This window comes from Anolis sagrei, chromosome 4 (genome assembly GCF_037176765.1).
Source record: "Anolis sagrei isolate rAnoSag1 chromosome 4, rAnoSag1.mat, whole genome shotgun sequence".
NCBI classification, from domain to species: Eukaryota; Metazoa; Chordata; class Lepidosauria; order Squamata; family Dactyloidae; genus Anolis; species Anolis sagrei.
The window spans coordinates 3284394-3298731 of record NC_090024.1 but is presented as its reverse complement, the minus strand read 5'-3'; the positions used below and the strand labels follow the sequence as shown (position 1 = coordinate 3298731).

General features: G+C 45.4%; 1 protein-coding gene across 1 annotated transcript in view; it reads right to left on the bottom strand.

The window, feature by feature from the left end:
* Window positions 1-1623: 1623 nt before the first annotated feature.
* The window catches only part of LOC132775180 (casein kinase II subunit alpha-like), a 63950-nt gene continuing 51235 nt past the window's right edge, over window positions 1624-14338 (bottom strand). The window contains exons 11-14 of the mRNA XM_060776019.2: window positions 12570-12670; window positions 8489-8637; window positions 6610-6699; window positions 1624-2246 (exon numbers count right to left, since the gene is read on the bottom strand). Of these exons, the coding sequence (XP_060632002.1) occupies window positions 2128-2246; window positions 6610-6699; window positions 8489-8637; window positions 12570-12670 (459 nt within the window). The 3' untranslated portion in view covers window positions 1624-2127. The remainder of the gene's footprint in view (window positions 2247-6609; window positions 6700-8488; window positions 8638-12569; window positions 12671-14338) is intronic.

Below are 14338 nucleotides of genomic sequence, written 5' to 3'. Positions count from 1 at the left end.
AGAGGATGCTTGCCATAGATGCAGGCGAAACGTCAGGAGAAAATGCCTCTAGAACATGGCCATATAGCCCGAAAAAAACCACAAGAACCTAACCATAATATTGTTTTTGTTGCTACTTCATAATAGTCATTTTACTACTGTTATAAATCATAATGTAAATATCTGATATGCAAGATGCATTTTCCTTCACTGGACCAAACTGGGCACAAATACCCAATTCACCCAAATGTGAATGCTAGTGGGGTTGGGGGGAGGATTGATTTTGTAATCTGGGAGTTGTAGTTGCTGGGATTTATAGTTCACTTATAATCAAAGAGCATTCTGAACTCCACCAGCGATGGATTTGAACCAAACTTGGCTCCCATGACCAATGGAAAACACTGGAAGGGTTTGATGGGCATTGACCTTGAGTTTGGGAGTTGTAGTTCACCTATATCCAGAGAGCACTGTGGACTCATGCAATGGTGGATCTGGACCAAACTTGGCACGAATACTCAATATGCCCAAATGTGAACACTGGTGGAGTCTGGGGAAAATAGATCTTGACATTTGGGAGTTGTACTTGCTGGGCTTTATAGTTCATTACAATCAAGGAGCATTCTGAACTCCACCAAGGATAGAATTGGCTCAAACTTCCCACATGGAATCCCCACGACCATCAGAAAATACTGTGTTTTCTTATAGAATCATAGAATCAAAGAGTTGGAAGAGACCTCGTGGGCCATCCAGTCCAACCCCATTCTGCCAAGAAGCAGGAATATTGGATTCAAATCACCCCTGACAGATGGCCACCCAGCCTCTGTTTCAAAGCTTCCAAAGAAGGAGCCTCCACCACACTCCCTCCGGGGCAGAGAGTTCCACTGCTGAATGGCTCTCACAGTCAGGAAGTTCTTCCTCATGTTCAGATGGAATCTCCTCTCTTGTAGTTTGAAGCCATTGTTCCATTGCGTCCTAGTCTCCAGGGAAGCAGAAAGGAAGCTTGCTGCCTCCTCCTCCTCCCTGTGGCTTCCTCTCACATATTTATACATGGCTATCATATCCCCTCTCAGCCTTCTCTTCTCCAGGCTAAACATGCCCAGCTCCTTATGCCGCTCCTCATGGGGCTTGTTCTCCAGACCCTAGTCTCCAGGGAAGCAGAAAACAAGCTTGCTCCCTCCTCCTCCCTGTGGCTTCCTCTCACATATTTATACATGGCTATCATATCCCCTCTCAGCCTTCTCTTCTTCAGGCTAAACATGCCCAGCTCCTTATGCCGCTCCTCATGGGGCTTGTTCTCCAGACCCTAGTCTCCAGGGAAGCAGAAAACAAGCTTGCTCCCTCCTCCTCCCTGTGGCTTCCTCTCACATATTTATACATGGCTATCATATCCCCTCTCAGCCTTCTCTTCTTCAGGCTAAACATGCCCAGCTCCTTAAGCCGCTCCTCATAGGGCTTGTTCTCCAGACCTTTTATCATTTTAATTGTGTAATGATGATGCATTGTGTGGTTTGTATTTTTGTATATGAACACATGTTGTGAACCGGATCTGAGTCCCTCCTGGAGGTGAGAAGATCGGTATAGAAATTTTTAAAATAAATAATAAAGAAGGAAGGAAGGAAGGAAACGCCGGGCGACCGCGCTGTGTTAGGGACATAGAAAATAAATTTTATTCTCCGTTTCCGGTGTCTACACGTGTAGTTGCATCACTAACCACGACCCTCTCATGGGAAGAATGCAGCTGACGTCAACTCGACACACAGACAACAGAGAAGCCTCTGTCCGTAGCAGCCAGAGTCCGCCTTCGTTTCTGCCGCACAGAGAGGAGGAAGAAGAGGAGGAAGAGGAAGAGGAAGGAGGAGGAGCAGCAGCAACAGCAGCAGCCTAGGCCTGGCTCTCGGACAGAGAAACAGAACGGAAAAAAATATATATGATCAGATTCCAGAGACGACGTTCCCCTCCCTCCCCGGCCTGGGCTTTGGGGCCGTTTTGGGATCCTGCGAAGGAGGGAGGAAGGGAAGGAGGGAAGAAAGGAAGGAGGGAAGGAAGGAAGGAAGGAGGGAAGGAAGGGGCCCCTGTGCGGCAGGCAGGCAGCCTCAGCGGGCTCTGGAGAAGCCGGCAACGGCAGCGGCGGCGTTGGAGGCGCTGAGGTCAAGGCTGTGCCCCTGCGGCGGCCGGGACTGGCGAGCCCAGAGCGTTGGGAGAGGAGATGACCGGAGAGGAGGCGGCCAGGCTGCCCAGGGGCTGAGAGGCAGACATGGAGGCGATCCCTGCAGGAAGGGAAGAGAGAACGAAGAGATGGGTTTGAATCAAGTCTTCTCTTTGAATGTCTGACCATTCGCACTTCTCCTGATGGCTCTAGACGGGCATGGGCCGGGGTTTAGCACCAGCAATTGTAAGATCTACCACCTGAAAGATTGCCAGTTCGAAGCCCCAGGTCAGCGTGAGCTGCGGACTATCAAGCCCCAGCTTACTGTTGACCTAAGCAGTTTGAAAACAGCTTGAGCTGTAATTAGAGAAATTAGGTACCAATAAAACAAGCGGGGGAGGTATTTACGACACCATAAAAAAAAAAGAACAGAAAATGCGAGCGACCAAAGGAAGGAGAAAAAGAAAGACGAGTGGGGCTTGAGTCAGGTCTTCCCTTTGAATGTCTGACCATTCGCACTTCTCCTGACGGCTCTAGCCAGGCATGGGCCAAGGTTTAGCATCAGCAATTGTAAGATCTACCGTCTGAAAGATTGCCAGTTCGAAGCCCCAGGTCGGCGTGAGCAGAAGACTGTTATGCCCAGCTTACTGTTGACCTAAGCAGTTTGAAAACAGCTTGAGCTGTAATTAGAGAAATTAGGTACCAATAAAACAACCGGGGGAGGTATTTACGACACCATAAAAAAAAAGAACAGAAAATGCGCAGCGGCGCACAACCTCCACTTTCACCCCATAGACCTCTGTTGTAATTCAGCACAACTTCGGGAATTCCTTCCAACCAGGGATTTGGGCGCTCAGGGTGGAGGTATGCAAGAGATAGGTTGCAGCTGAGTGTTATCCGGCCCCTGGGCTTTAGTTTGAGGACCCCTGACCTAAGCAGTTCGAAAACAGCTTGAGCTGTAATTAGATTAATTAGGTACCGATAAAACAAGCGGGATAGGTATTTACGACACCATAAAAAAAAGAACAGAAAATGCCAGGCGACCAAAGGAAGGAGAAAGAGAAAGAAGAGTGGGGCTTGAGTCAGGTCTTCCCTTTGAATGTCTGACCATTCGCACTTCTCCTGACGGCTCTAGCCAGGCATGGGCCGAGGTTTAGCACCAGCAATTGTAAGATCTACCGTCTGAAAGATTGCCAGTCCGAAGCCCCAGGTCGGCGTGAGCTGCGGACTGTCAAGCCCAATTTACTGTTGACCTAAGCAGTTTGAAAACAGCTTGAGCTGTAATGAGATTAATTAGGTACAGCTAAAGCAAGCGGGGAAGGTATTTACGACACCATAAAAAAAAAGAACAGAAAATGCCGGGCGACCAAAGGAAGGAGAAGCACTGCCTGAACATCAAGCAAAAAGTGGGTGCTAGAAACAATATCATACGAAAGCTGACTGGCACAACCTGGGGATCACAACCAGACACAGTGAAGACATCTGCCCTTGCACTATGCTACTTTGCTGCTGAGTACGCATGCCCAGTGTGGAACACATTCCACCACACTAAAACAGTGGATGTGGCTCTTAATGAGACATGCCACATCATCACGGCATGTCTGAGCCCTACACCACTGGAGAAATTACACTGTTTAGCCGGTATTGCACCACCTGACATCCGCCAATAGTGACAGGAAGTAACAGCCAATAGTGAAAGTCAGGTCTTCCCTTTGAATGTCTGACCATTCGCACTTCTCCTGATGGCATGGACAATTAGCCAGGCATGGACAATTAGTACCAGCAATTGTAAGATCTACCACCTGAAAGATTGCCAGTTCGAAGCCCCAGGTCGGCGTGAGCTGCGGACTGTCAAGCCCCAGCTTACTGTTGACCTAAGCAATTTGAAAACAGCTTGAGCTGTAATTAGAGGAATTAGGTACCAATAAAACAACCGGGGAGGTATTTACGACACCATAAAAAAAAGAACAGAAAATGCCGGGCGACCAAAGGAAGGAAAAGAGAAAGAAGAGTGGGGCTTGAGTCAGGTCTTCCCTTTGAATGTCTGACCATTTGTACTTCTCCTGATGGCTCTAGCCAGGCATGGGCCAAGATTTAGCACCAGCAATTGTATGATCTACCATATGAAAGATTGCCAGTTCGAAGCCCTAGGTCGGCGTGAGCTGCAGACTGTTAAACCCCAGCTTACTGTTGACCTAAGCAGTATGAAAACAGCTTGAACTGTAATTAGATTAATTAGGTACCGATAAAACAAGCGGGATAGGTATTTACGACACCATAAAAAAAGAACAGAAAATGCCGGGCGACCAAAGGAAGGAAAAGAGAAAGAAGAGTGGGGCTTGAGTCAGGTCTTCTCTTTGAATGTCTGACCATTCGCACTTCTCCTGATGGCTCTAGCCAGGCATGGGCCGAGGTTTAGCATCAGCAATTGTAAGATCTACCGTCTGAAAGATTGCCAGTTCGAAGCCCCAGGTCGGCGTGAGCTGCGGACTGTTAAGCCTCAGCTTACTGTTGACCTAAGCCAGGGGTCCACAAACTTTTTAAACAGAGGGCCAGGTCACACACTCTCAAACTGTTGGAGGGCCGGATTATAATTTGAAAAAAAAAGAATGAATTCCTATGTACACTGCACATATCTTATTTGTAGTGCAAAAAACACTTAAATGCAATATAATAATTAAAATGAAGAACAATTTTAACAAATATAAACTTATTAGTATTTCAATGGGAAGTATGGGCCTGCTTTTGGCTGATGATATAGGATTGTTGTTGTGGTTGCTGTGTGCTTTCAAGTCGTTTCAGACTTAGGTTGACCCTGAGCGAGGGCCGGGTAAATGACCTTGGAGGGCCATATCCGGCCCCTGGGCCTTAGTTTGAGGACCCCTGACCTAAGCAGTTCGAAAACAGCTTGAGTTGTAATTAGAGAAATTAGGTACCGATAAAACAAGCAGGGATGGTATTTACAACACCATAAAAAAAAGAACAGAAAATGCCGGGCGACCAAAGGAAGGAGAAAGAGAAAGAAGAGTGGTGCTTGAGTCAGGTCTTCCCTTTGAATGTCTGACCATTCACACTTCTCCTGACGGCTCTAGCCAGGCATGGGCCGAGGTTTAGCACCAGCAATTGTAAGCTCTACCATCTGAAAGATTGCCAGTTCAAAGCCCCAGGTCGGCGTGAGCTGCGGACTGTCAAGCCCAATTTACTGTTGACCTAAGCAGTTTGAAAACAGCTTGAGCTGTAATTAGAGAAATTAGGTACCAATAAAACAACCGGGGGGAGGTATTTACGACACCATAAAAAAAAAGAACAGAAAATGCGCAGCGGCGCACACCCTCCATTTTCACCCCATAGACCTCTGCTTCGCACAACGTCAGGAATTCCTTCCAACCAGGGATTTGGGTGCTCAGGGTGGAGGTATGCAAGAGATAGGTTGCAGCTGGGTGTTTCTGGATATAAGGAGCTAGCCTTGGGAGTAATGTATTTGTCTTATTTTGGTGGTGGATGCTGCTGGTTTTCCCCCAGGTTTGTGGATTTTCAGTATCCTGACCTGTTTCCTGTACTCTTAGAACCCTGGAACTTTGAATCTCTGGACTGGCTTTGGACTACGGTATAGACTCTTGATCCCTGGACTCTGCTCATTGAACTTTCAGCATTTTGACCACTGGACTGGACCCTTTGATTATGGTGTACTTTTTGTTTATTCTGTGCCTGAGTGCTATCTTTATGTTTTATATTTTAGACTATTAAAGCACCCAGAAAGTAAGTACTGTTTTAATTAAACTGTTTGATACAAACTGGGTGTATGTTTGGTTCATCTCTACCTGAGTAAGGCAGAGCCTTGACATCGTGATACCTGCTGTTATCTCCTTTTAGTGACAGATGGAGATTAGATTTGTTAAGGTGCAAGAATCATAGGATAACAACCCCTGTAAAGGGCCTGAACAAACCTCATCCCTCTAGGAGTTTTGGACTTCAACTCCCACAATTCCTACCGGCTGTTAGGAATTGTGGGAGTTGAAGTTCAAAACACCTGGAGGAGGGCCAAAGATGGCCCATGTCTGCATTAGATATTTATTTATTTAGAACTTTTATATACCGGTCTTCTCGACCCCCGAAGAGGGACTCAGGCCAGTATTGTTTACATACTTTTCACATACTTGGTTGAGCAGACACTTCAGTAAGGTATAGTACTTGGTTAATTGAGGTGTCTACATAAGTCACTGAAATTATTGTTATTGTTGCTGCATTGACCTTCACCACAGACTGAGATTGCTGTCAACTTGTCCATTTGTCCACCCATCATTCCAACAACAGGACATTTCTGATTAAGCTTATTGAGGGCTAAACTCGCTAGGTCTGTATGCTTTCCCTTTGAGGCTTTGCATATTTGCCTTTAATAAAATCGTGCGCTCTTGACTCTCCCAAAAAAGCAACCCTTTGAAGTCACATCCACCCACCCTGCTTGCGCCTCCCCCAAAACCTACCTGCCAACATGCTGGAGGAGCTGACAGGCGTGTTGGCTGACGAAAGCACAGTGGAGGAGCCCATTCTGGCCGGGTCTTTCACTATTGGATCTGCAAAAGAGAAGCCGAGGAGGGGCCGGTGAGCAAACCGAGGGAGCAGTCCAGACAAGACAAGAAAGAGGAGGATTTGGGGCTTCAGAGACAAGAAGCCTACTGAAAAGGAGAGGGGTGTGTGGGTCAAGCGTTGGGACACTTCGGCCAGCCTTCTACAAAACTGAGAGGAAGGCTTGGCTCAATATCAGATGACACTGAGTGACCAGGTAGGATTCCAACCCAAATACTACTTTTGGGGACTTGGTGCAATGAAGTATCTGCAGCACTTGCCTATCTTCCGTCTTTCACAGAATCGTGAACTTGGAAGGGAGCTCCAGAGCCATCCAGTACAACCCCCTTCTGCTTCCATACAGGAAAAGCACAATCAAAACACCCCCAAAAGATGGCCATCCAGCCTCACAGACATTTAGACAGTTCAAGGAGAGAAGCTCGGCCTGTCATTGAACATCGAGAAAACCAAATTGCTCTTCCAGCAAAAGGCACCAGCCAATCCCTCTCCAATGCCAGAAATACAACTTAATGGTGTAACATTAGAAAATTAGAGACATTAGTAAGCCATTTCCGCTCCCTTGGCAGCCACCTCTCCACAAAAGTCAACATCGACACTGAAATGCAACACCGCCTGAGCTCTGCGAGTGCAGCTTTTTTCCAAATAATAATAATAATAATAATAATAATAATCTTTATTTATACCCTGCCACCATCTCCCCCAACGGGGATTCAGGGTGGCTTACATGAGGCCAAACCCAATCAACAAATTACAGCAAAATAAAACCAAAAACACATGCAACAAACAACAACATCATAATGACATAAAACATATGAATACATTAACTATATAAGATTATAATTAACACACTCACAGTGACAGTGGGCAGCTACATGTGCGAGAAAATGATTTTAAAAAGACTGATTAAAAAACACAGATGAGATAAAAGGAGAAGCAGGTTATTTGCCCAAGGGGAGCTCATTAAAATGGGGATTGTGGAATCAAGCTTTCCCGGGGGGGGGGGGGGGAGAGGGGGGGGGCGGACGTATAAATGAAGCAGAGAGTGTTTCAGGACTGGGACATCCATAGGGAGACCAAGGGGCTTGTTTACAAAACTTGCCCTCCCAACCCTGCTATACGCCTTCGAAACGTGGACTGTCTATAGACGTCACATCCAACTCCTAGAATAATTCCATCAGCGCTGCCTCCGAAAAATCCTGCAAATCTCTTGGGAAGACAAGCGGACAACTGTCAGCGTGCTGGAAGAAGCAAAGGCCACCAGCTGGAGGTCAGCTGTGACCAGCAGTGCTGCAGAATTTGAAGAGGCACGGATGGAGAGCAAAAGAGAGAAACGTGCCAAGAGGAAGGCACGTCAAGCCAACCCCAACCAGGACCGCCTTCCACCTGGAAACCGATGCCCTCACTGTGGAAGAAGATGCGGGTCAAGAATAGGACTCCACAGCCACCTATGGACCCAACCTGGAGGATTATCCTAATCAGACAATGAAGGATCACCTAAGTAAGTAAGTAGGGCTAAATATGGTGACTTGAAGGCAGGGCTGCCTATCTCAGGTATGGGCAAACTCTGGCCCTCGCTCCAGATGTTTTGGACTTCAACTCCTACCAGCTGTTAGGAATTGTGGGAGTTGAAGTCCAAAACACCTGGAGGGAGGGCTAAAGTTGGTTCATGCTTGGCCTAGCGCCTGTGAGGGAGCACATGCACGTTCAGGCACAAAGAGGTGAGGGAACTGCAACCAGCGAGGGTGGGGAAGTCTGAGGGCGACCCAGGTGGCTTACAGAAGTAAGGGTGCTCCATGGCTTCGCGGGCCGTGAGTCGCGTCTGGTGGTCGTAGCGCAGCAGCTTGTCCAGGAAGTCCAGGGCCTCCGTGCTGACCAGGTGCTGGTTCTCGCTGTGCACGAAGCGCTCCCACCGCTTGCGGGAATGTCTGCCCAGAAAAGGAAGGAAGGATCACACAGCGGAAAGAGACCCCGTCCAACCCAATACTTCCACGAGATGGCAGAAGGCAACCCCTCCCGACAGACAAGGTGAACATATCCAGCTGCTCAGAGGGATTCATGGCTTCTAGACCTCTGATCATTTTGGTCTCCCTTCTCTGGCCACCTTCCATCTTCCCAATACCCAGACAGTCGTTAAGCATGGATTTTAAATTGTGTCCTTTGCTTAATCTTTGCTCTGTGTATTTTAACATGTATTTTATAGAAATACTAGCTGTCCCTGCCACGCGTTGCTGTGGCCCAGTCTGGTGATCAGATAATTGTTATATGTATTACTATTGACTGTGTGTTTAAATTTAACATATTTGTACTGTTTACTTTGAATGTGTTTGTTTCTATCTATGCATGTATGTATGTATTCCTGTGTTACTGTCCCTCCTCATTGCCGCATTTAATGCAGAAGGCGCCATTGTTGTTGTATCACCATTATGTAAGATGGCAGCGCCGGGGATTCCTCACAGTTTAGAGGCCGAAAACCCCCAAAGAGAGTCATCACTTCCACTTCGGAAGAGTATAAATCATTTCAGTAGATTGTGTCAGTTGTACTATAAGTTTTTACCAGCTGTGACGAATTGCGTGGGGGAGGTCCGTGGCTGACTGGAAGAGAGGCCCCAAAGGAATGTCAGAAGCGTTCCTCTTGGAGAAGATGGCGGCGGTGGAGGGGGAGGAGGGATGGATTGGGTCAGGGCGGGAAGGGACAGGGTGGGGATTGGAGGGGGCGTAGTTTCCTGGGAAGGGGCGTGACCGGCGGAGGAGGAGGGGCAGGAGGGAAGGGGCGGCAGAGGGTGGGGGCGTGGCTGTCTCGGAGGGGGCGTGGGCGGGGAAGGAGGGAAGGATGGCGTAGGGGCGGTGCGGCAGAGGGTGGGGGCGTGGCTTTCTCGGAGGGGGCATGGGCAGCGGAGGAGGGGGAGGAGGGAAGGATGGCGTATGGGCGGGTAGGGGCGGAGCGGCGAAGGGAGGGGCATGGCTTCCGTGGAGGGGGCGTGGTCCGGCCATGTGGGCGCGCCAGGCGGCTGGCGCTGGGACGCCTCTGCGCATGCTCTGTTTGTTTCTGTGATTGTGAGTTTGTTGTAATGTTGTTTTGAATTGTGATGAGTGTTGTGCATACCTTGTGGTTTGAGGTATGTGTACGGCAAGTTTGGTGAGTTTTCGTCCAGGGGTTTTCTCGTTTTGCGGCCCCTAAGGACGCCTTTTTGGATTTTATATATATAGATGCTTTAATATGTTTATTTTTAGTATTTTTGCAAGGCTTATGTATTTTACTTATTCTGTAACTCACCTTGAGGAGACAGGTAAGAAATAAAATTATTATTATTTTACTGACACAAAAACACAGTATGTCACAGCAAACGAGATCTCTCTGCTGGATTTCGTATCACAAAATCACAAGTCGAACACTTCCCAAGCATCTAGGCCTGTGTGATGTATTATTATTATTATTATTATTATTATTATTATTATTATTATTATTATGACACAAAAGCACAGTATGTCACAGCAAACGAGATCTCTATGCTGGACTTCGTATCACAAAATCACAAGTCGAACACTTCCCAAGTGTCTAGGACTGTGTGATGTATTATTATTATTATTATCATCATCATCATAAACACAACAAGATGAGTCCACAACACACTTATTATTATTATTATTATTATTATTATTATTATTATTATTACTACTACTACTACTAGCCGTCCCCTGCCACACGTTGCTGTGGCCCAGTCTGTGTATATGTGTTTTGTGTGTGTGTATATGCATATATATGTGTACATATTTGTGTATATGTGTGTTTGTGTATATATGTGGTTTTGCGCATGTGTTGTAATGCATTTTTTTTGTTTTTGACTTTTTAAGTCTCTTCTGCTGTGTTTTTCAATGTTTTTATGAGTGATGGTCACTCGTTGGCTTGATAGGTGCATTGTGTCCAAATTTGGTGTCAATTCATCCAGTGGTTTTTGAGTTATGTTAATCCCACAAACAAACATTACATTTTTATTTATATAGATTGTTATTATTAACTTGGATTGTTTGGTCCAGAACTGGACACAGTATTCCAGATGAGGTCTGGCCAAAACAGAATAGAGCCGGACGATGACTTCCCTCTTCTGGACACTATACTCCTCTTGATGCACACCAATACTATTGGTTTTTTTAGCTGCTGCAACAGACTCTTGGCTCATGTTCAGCTTGTGGTCTCCTAAGACTCCTAGATCTCTTTCCTATGGTCTGTTCTCAAGTATAATAATAATAATAATAATAATAATAATAATAATAATATTTTTTAGCTTTTTTTATCAGACTCTTGGCTCATGTTCAGCTTGTGGTCTCCTAAGACTCCCATATCTCTTTCCCATGGTCTGTTCTCAAGTATAATAATAATAATAATAATAATAATAATAATTAATATTCCACCCTATTTCCCCAAGGGTACTCAGGGCAGATCACAGTACACAAACACAGCAAACATTCAATGCCATTTTGGATAGCCAGGACAGAGACTGATAGAACAGAAAGGAGGTATGTTGTGTCAAAGTTGACATCCAGCTTTTTGGCTCCTTGGAAGGCTATGCTTGAATGATGGCATGCTCTCGCTCCATCCTCTAAGAGCCATCAGGACTTCCTCAAGAAAGGAGTCCCCCGTCCAATACCTCTGCATTTCGTTCTTATTGCCAAAGTGTAGAACTATGTATTTCTCCCTGTTGAAATCCATTCTGTGTGTTTGGGCCAATCAGCTCTCTATAAAGCAGTGGTGCCCAACCTTTTTTTTAAAACCAGGGACCTCTTGACCAGCAGCTACTTTAACCAGGGACCACTTGACCAGGGATCACTCTCCAACATTAGTACCAAAAGGGTTATGAATTGGTTTTTGGTCAACTTTAGATTCGGTTTGAGGTGCCGATTCAGAAAATCGCATTGGATAGACCACATAATAATAATAATAATAATAATAATAATAATAATAATAATAATAATGATAATGATAATGATAATACTTTATTTGTACCCCGCTACCATCTCCCCAAGGGACTCGGTGCGGCTTACATGAGGCCGAGCCCACAGCACATCAATAAACAAAGGCGATAACAAATAATCAGCATTATTTTAAAAAAATTAAATTACATTTGGCCCAGCCATAGGTTTTTAATTGTGCTATTGTCAATGTTTTTTGTTTATTTTGTTTATGAGAGTTATTTTAACTGTTTTGTATTGTTGTTGTTATTGCTTTTTTGATGTATTGTGGGCTCGGCCTCATGTAAGCCACACTGAGTCCCTTAGGGAGATGGTAGCGGGGTAGAAATAAAGTGTTATTATTTATTATTAATCAATACAAAACAGTGTAATAAAATAAAATAAAACTCAAAAACAAAAAATACACAATAAGCAATATCAATAACAATAACATACAGCATTTAAAAACCAATGGCCGGGCCAAATGTAATAATTAAAATTTAAAATGCGGGACATGAACAAGCTAAGGTAAACTAGGAAAGGGTTTTAAAGAAAGATGAGGGCGCGCAGACAATCCTAAATCAATATTAAAGTGCATTTGAAGACATATTGCTACGAGTTTTCCTTATTCTGGGAAGGCACACTGGAACAACCACCTTTTCAGGCTTCTCCTAAAGATCTAGTATCTGATACAGAACATATGCCATGCAATAGTTGCTCTCGTTGCGACCATGCAGTAACAGTGAGACCGCAGACCATATTTCTTGGAGACCACTGGTGGTCCATGGACCACAGGTTGGGAACCACTGATATGAAGTCTTTGATGTCTCAAGACCCCATGAGCAACGTATTAGGAGGCCAGTGGCCAGAAAGACACCTCCTCCCCCAAAAAGAGTGGCTCTGGACGCACCTGCCGAGGATGTCGTTGAAGCGGGGGTCCAGTTCAATGTTGTACTTGTCAATGTAGTCGTAGAGGTCCTCCGTGCCCAGCACTTTGGCGATCCGCACCAGCTGGAAGGAGGCAGCAGAAAGTCAAGGCAGAGCATTTGGAAACAGGATCCTCGTGCCATTTGGCACTCATTATTTATTTGTTTATTTATTATACTAGCCGTCCCCTGCTACGTGTTGCTGTGGCCCACATGGGGGTTCTGTGTGGGAGGTTTGGCCCAATTCTAGCGTTGGTGGGGTTCACAATGCTCTGTGATTGCAGGTGAAGGATAAATCCCAGCAACTACAACTCCCAAATGTCAAGATTCTCTTTTCCCCAAACTCCACCAGCATTCACATTTGGGCATATGGAGTTTTCGTGTAGAGTTTGGTCCAGATCCATCATTGTTTGAGTCCAGAGTGATCTGGATGGAGGTGAACTACAACTCCAAAACCAAAGGACACTGCCCACCAAATCCTTCCAGTATTTTCTGTTGGTCAGGGGAGAACTGTGTGCCAAGTTTGGTTCAATTCCATCATTGGTGGGGTTCAAAATGCTCTGTGATTGCAGGTGAACGATAAATCCCAGCAACTACAACTCCCAAATGTCAAGATTCTCTTTTCCCCAAACTCCACCAGCATTCACATTTGGGCATATGGAGTTTTCGTGTAGAGTTTGGTCCAGATCCATCGTTGTTTGAGTCCAGAGTGATCTCTGGATGGAGGTGAACTACAACTCCAAAACCAAAGGACACTGCCCACCAAATCCTTCCAGTATTTTCTGTTTGTCAGGGGAGAACTGTGTGCCAAGTTTGGTTCAATTCCATCATTGGTGAGGTTCTTTGGTGAGTGCTCTTTGATTGTAGGTGAACTATAAATCCCAGAAACTACAATTTCCAAATGACAAAATCAGTTTTTTTGAGTGAATACATTAGGTTGTTAGGTGTCTTGTGTCCAAATTTGATGTCAATTCGTCCAGTGGTTTTTGAGTTCTGTTAATCCCACAAACAAACATTACATTTTTATTTATATAGATTTATATCCCGCCCTTCTCAATCCCAAAGGAGACTCAGAGCGGCCTTACGATCGACAGCAATTCAATGCCGTCCACAGACAATAAAACATAGACATGTACATTAAAACAAACTAAAAACAATAAAACTATAAACACAATTTTAAAATCATGTCATCCAAGGACATAGTCAAGGCTGTTCTGGTTGTTATGGCACATAAGTCTACTTTACTTAATGCACAGCACTACTGAATTACATAAGAATTCATGAGAAGATGGCACTGTGTTGTGGTTTGGACAAGCGTGCTAGAAGATCTGGGTTCGAATCCGCACTCAGCCACAGAACCCCCCTCCTCGGGTGAGCATAGGCAGGTCACACTGTCTCAGCCACAGAGGAGGCAGAGGCAAACCTTCTCTAAACATGAATACTGCTGAACAATGCCCACAACAGGTTGCCTTACGGTTGCTATAAATCGGAAACAACTTGACAGCACATAACAACAACAATGTAAGAAGGTATGAAGAGCTTTTGTGGTTAGTTAAATTCAGTGTACCCTTCTCTTTGACAACAGTCAACCAGCTATTTATGGAAAGGATAGGAACACTACTGCATCCATTGTATGTTTTAAGGCTGTATGGACAAGAAGAGGCCTGAATTTCAGGTAACCTCAGACTCAGCAGGGTGCCACAATCTCATGTTGGTCCACACCAACAACCACCATGTCAGACTACACAGAGAA